Here is a 5,000-nt window from a genome sequence, read left to right as displayed (position 1 = left end):
TGAGAAGGTAATGAAAATTACAAGGTAAAGCATGCTAAAGATTCCAATATTGATAGTGAAGTAAAAAGAAAAGCCATGAATGACTGGAGAGATTATCTAAACAGGAAAGCAGATGAAGCTGACGAAGTTATGAATAGAATGAGAGGCTATGGTGTAAGAATTGCTTATTGAATTATTAATAAAATATCTGCTGGGATGGATCTGTTACAACAACAAAGGATGAAGAAAGGCAACGTTGAATGGAACGCTTTAGTGAAGTCATGGATAGAGAATATGAAGAGAATGAGTTGATTGATATTCCTAAAGTTGAGAAAGACCTTGATGTGCCCATGAATGAATTCAGTGTGTTTGAAGTTGACATTTAAAAACTAACGTCGTTCTTCCTCTGCCCGTTGCCCTCTCCCTAACTACCAAACTCTTCTACACCTGAAATTCTGGAATCTATTGATATTGGGGGTGACAGAGGTGGACCGGAGACGACAGGACATTTGCTTTTGACTGTACATTTAAAGAATATTCAGTAAATAATTTATCAGCATATATTATAAATAAGAATTTATTTTCCTAGGTTATGCTTTTAAATTCATAAGAAATACGAGGGGTGTTCATTAACGATTTCACCTGACTCACTTCCAACAGACGTAGACGAACCAAAATTTGAAGAGTTATTAGTCTTTCTCTAAATAGGCACTAGCCAGGGTTATCCATTTTTTCCCCATCGTTTTACACAACTCTAGACACTTTGTTGATGGGTTGAGCCTCAAACCATGATTCCACCTTGGAAATCCGTGTCTCATCATCTGGAAAACGTGTTCCCTTCAAAAATGACTTCATGGTTGGAAAGAGGTGAAAGTCAGGAGAGTAAGGGGTGCGGAAGAATTTCATAGCTGCAAAAGTGCGCATCTCTCTGGGCGATATGCCAGTTGTAGCCTGGAACATTATCTTGCAGGAGTTGGATCCCTCTTATCAGCCTGATGCACCCTTTGAGTTTGATGGATTCTCTCAGTTTACGCAGTAGTGAAGCATAGTAAGTCTCAGTAATTGTGGTATCCTTGGCCAGGAAATACATCATCACTATTTCATGCTGGTCCCAAAAGACGGTGAGCTTAACCTTGCCTTGTTTTGGGGGCGGTGAGTCAAAGTGCTTCCACTGCATAGACTGGACTTTAGTGTCAGGATCTTAGTGATTGATCCATGTTTCATCCTGCGTGCTAAGTCTGTCAAAAAAGGTTTCTTGGTTTTGTTGACACATGTCCAAAAGAGCCTTTGAGCAATGCACTCGTTCCTACTTCTGGAAAGGAGAAAGGAGCCTGGGAATCTATCATGCAGACACCTTATGCATGTGCAAATGATCCTGAATGATTTTTTCCACAGACCCTACACTTATCTTCACAATTTGGGCTAACTGAAGAACAGTTATACAGCGGTCTTTTAAAATAGCAGCATCTACTTTATGGATGGTCCCTTCATCAATGGCAGAATGGGGGCGTCCAGGAATGGATGCTGGTCGACAGATGTTCGACCACAATTGAACTTGCGATGCCAGTGTTTTACAACATCATATGATGGGGCAGCATCTCCATAAGTTTGTTTCATTTCATCAAAGGTCTATTTTAGTGTGCTACCTTTCAAATATAGAAACCTAATCACTGCTTGGTACTCGACTGGGTCCATAGTCACAACTTATTTCAATGTATCACCTGTAAAAAAGGAAGCAATATGAGTTCAGTGCTGCAAATTATCATGAGCCCTATACACTCATGTACCAAATACACAGGTGAAATTTCAGTCAGATATGATAATCCTAACTGGGACAGGGGAATTCATTAATTAACGCCTCTCGTACTTTGCCCCTCTGACTCGTTCATCCTTTGCTGAAAACATGGTGGTAAGCTTTTAATCCTTTAGTCTGTCTCACATCAAGATTTATGTAAGTAATTATCATTACGGTACATTTAAATGCAAATTTTGTAGGTAATTGGTGACGTAAAAGTTGATATAGGGATGGCCCAATTCTTCACATTTAAATGTTTGTTTCTTGCATCATAGTTGACTTTTTCTTGTTTTACACTAAAGGGGGCATTGATATATATTTAGTAAGGATGTGTGAATTATTAATGAGCATCTCAAGAATGTATAGAAATATAAAAATAAATAAATGTTTCATATGTTGCATTCGAAGCTTTCAAGCTTATATGCGTTTTTCTATGCCTTTTTCAATTGCTAATATATTCAGATAATAAGGTTCTTACAAATTACAATCATTGACTATTTAAAATACTCTGGAAACACTATTAAAAACTTGTAGTGTAGGTAAAAAAATCATGTCGTCTCTACATTTTGGTTAGTATTCTTTTCTCTCATGTGGTGTTTTATATTTTTCTTTATTACCATTTAATCAAGTCATACAAACATTTTTAAGGGTTACGTTTAGGACACTTGATTTCTCAATATCTCATCCCTACTCCATCACTAAAATATATCTTTTCTCTTTTACAGACATCGCCATAACATTCAAATCAAGATTCCAATAGTGATTAGGCTCTTTCCTACCATAGGAGTAATCAACTCTCAAGTCAGTGACATTTCTTGAGATTTACTTATGGAGGACAATAGGACGGGGCAAATAAATAGTTTTTCAAGATGGCAAATGATCTTAGCAATAAAACTCTCTCAATTTCAACACTCGGAAGGTCTTTTTATTTAGGTATGCTCTATGACTGTAGATCTGATCAGGTTATTGAAGGTGTTACACTGTGGGACGAATCCAAACTGAATGAAAAGGTTGTACAGCCTCTTACTTCCGCTGATTTTGAAATTATCAGTTCTGATACCATTAATGACAAGTCTTCAGCCCTCAATGTCAATGCTGGCTTAAAGCTTAGCTTCTTGGGAGGTCTCCTGGAAGTTTCTGGTTCTGCAAAATACCTTGACAATAGAAAATCTTCAAAGCATGTGGAAAGGGTTACACTACAATACAAATGCACCACTAGAACAGAGAGGATGACTATGGAACAGCTAGGGAAAGGGAAGATTATGCACCCAGATGTTTTTGAACATGATATTGCTACACATGTTGTAACGGGGATTACTTATGGAGGAAGTGCTTTTTTTGTTTTTGACCGAGAGATATCTTCAGATTCTACAGAAAGGAATATTAGTGGAAACCTCCATGCTATGGTGAAGGACATACCAAAATTGATGATTAATGGAAAAGGAGAATTAGATCTAAACGAAAATCAGAAACAAGAAAGCCTTCATTTTAAATGCAGATATTTTGGAGATTTCTTACCTCGTGTAAACCCGTCGACATTTGAAGAAGCTGTTCGGTTCTACCAAGAAATAGCAAATAGTACTGGAACAGATGGAGAAAATTATGTTCCCATAAGTGCACGTTTATACCCTCTTACCAAATTGGATAGTAGGGCTTGCAAGCTTGTCAGAGAGATCAGTTCTCAGCTTATCAATGAAACAGAAACTTACTTGGAGAATCTTTATGAACTTGATGTGAAATGCAATGATCTTCTCAGAACACAAGCAGTTAATAATTTTCAGGGAATTCGAGATGAGATCAAAAGTTTTAAAGCTTTGTTGGCAACATATAAATTAGGATTCCGGGAAGATCTAGCACAAATTCTTCCAAGCATCAGGGGTGGAAATAAAGAGGAGAGTGAACTAGCACATATCTTAAGAAAAAAAGAAACATCACCGTTTTGTGATGAAGCCCTTAACAGATGGGTGGAAACAAAACAAATCCAGGTACAAATTCTTATGCAATATATATCTGCTCTTAGTCAGATTCGTTTTGCTTCAAACCCAGGTGATTTACAATCTATGGTAATGAGTCCTAATCATTCACAAGCTCTATGTTTTTCTATCTTGATGCCTAAGTCTAACTCACATTTGAACAACATGTCTAGATACCTAAATAATAAGAGTTTAGTCAGTGATGAATGCTTTATTGAAGAAAATGAAAGAATTCCACTGAGGATAACAGAAAATGAAAGTACAATGATGGAAAAAGCCAGACAGTTTAGGGATTTCTTTGATGTTAACAAAGACAACCCTGATATTAGCTTCATCATTGCTGAGGAGTCTTCGGATTCAAATGAGTTTCAAGCGAAAATAAGGTACTACAATAATGGTAGTCTCTCCCAAGAAGACTTCATAATACCTTCAGCTCCAGTTGATTTAAGCATAGACAACAATGAAACTACCCATGATAATATTATGGTCTGCTGGAAAAAACCACTTCATGGTACATCTAACATTAATAAATATAAGATTTTATGTGAAGATACTACTGAGAGGAGTCCAATTGTTATTCAATATGCAGACTCTAGTGCCACAAGTCATTTAATTCTTGGTCTTCAACCTGGTTGTGAGTACAAGGTTAGTGCCCAAAGTTCTTGCCGACTTGGGGTTAGTCTTGAAAGTGAATTGTGTGAAACTGTTAAAACGAGACCAACAAGTCGACCTGGGAAACCTGTGGCCTGTCAGATATCTCTTTCAGAAGTTGAGATTAAATGGTCAAAACCAGTGCACTTTGGAACTCAGTGCCCGAGAATCAAGTATGTAGTAAAGCAACAACACGAAGGCTCTGACTGGGAAGACTTAATATCTTTGCCATTTGAAAGGCAGTCTGTTAATATAGATATAAATCCCAATGTCACCTACAAATTCAAAGTAAACTGTGTATGTGACCATTGCAGCAAGAGTCTGGATAGTGAAACCAGTGCTGATTTTATGATCAGAGCTATTCACCCAGAGTTATGTCGACAATCACAGAAGCTAGATGATGGAGATGTCAAGATATATAAACCAAATCTAAGACTAATTGCTTCAAACCAAGAATATAAATTTCAGAAATATGAATTTGGTGAGGAAAAAGATGCAATGCCAGAAAAAGTTATCATGTTTGTTGGTTCTACTGTATCGGGTAACACAACTTTAATCAATGGAATTATTAACTACATTTTTGGTGTTAACTGGAATGACAA

General features: G+C 37.0%; 1 protein-coding gene across 1 annotated transcript in view; it reads left to right on the top strand.

Annotated features, from left to right (window-relative positions):
- Positions 1-5,000, top strand: part of LOC137643882 (uncharacterized) — an 8,084-nt gene that overhangs the window by 1,255 nt on the left and 1,829 nt on the right. Inside the window, exon 2 of the mRNA XM_068376623.1 lies at positions 2,500-5,000. This exon is cut by the window's right edge and continues 1,829 nt beyond it. Within this exon, the coding sequence (XP_068232724.1) occupies positions 2,644-5,000 (2,357 nt within the window). The 5' untranslated portion in view covers positions 2,500-2,643. The remainder of the gene's footprint in view (positions 1-2,499) is intronic.

The sequence above is a fragment of the Palaemon carinicauda genome, chromosome 7 (assembly GCF_036898095.1).
Source record: "Palaemon carinicauda isolate YSFRI2023 chromosome 7, ASM3689809v2, whole genome shotgun sequence".
NCBI lineage: Eukaryota > Metazoa > Arthropoda > Malacostraca > Decapoda > Palaemonidae > Palaemon > Palaemon carinicauda.
Note: the sequence above shows the minus strand (reverse complement) of the source record. Positions and strands in the feature narration are given on the sequence as shown.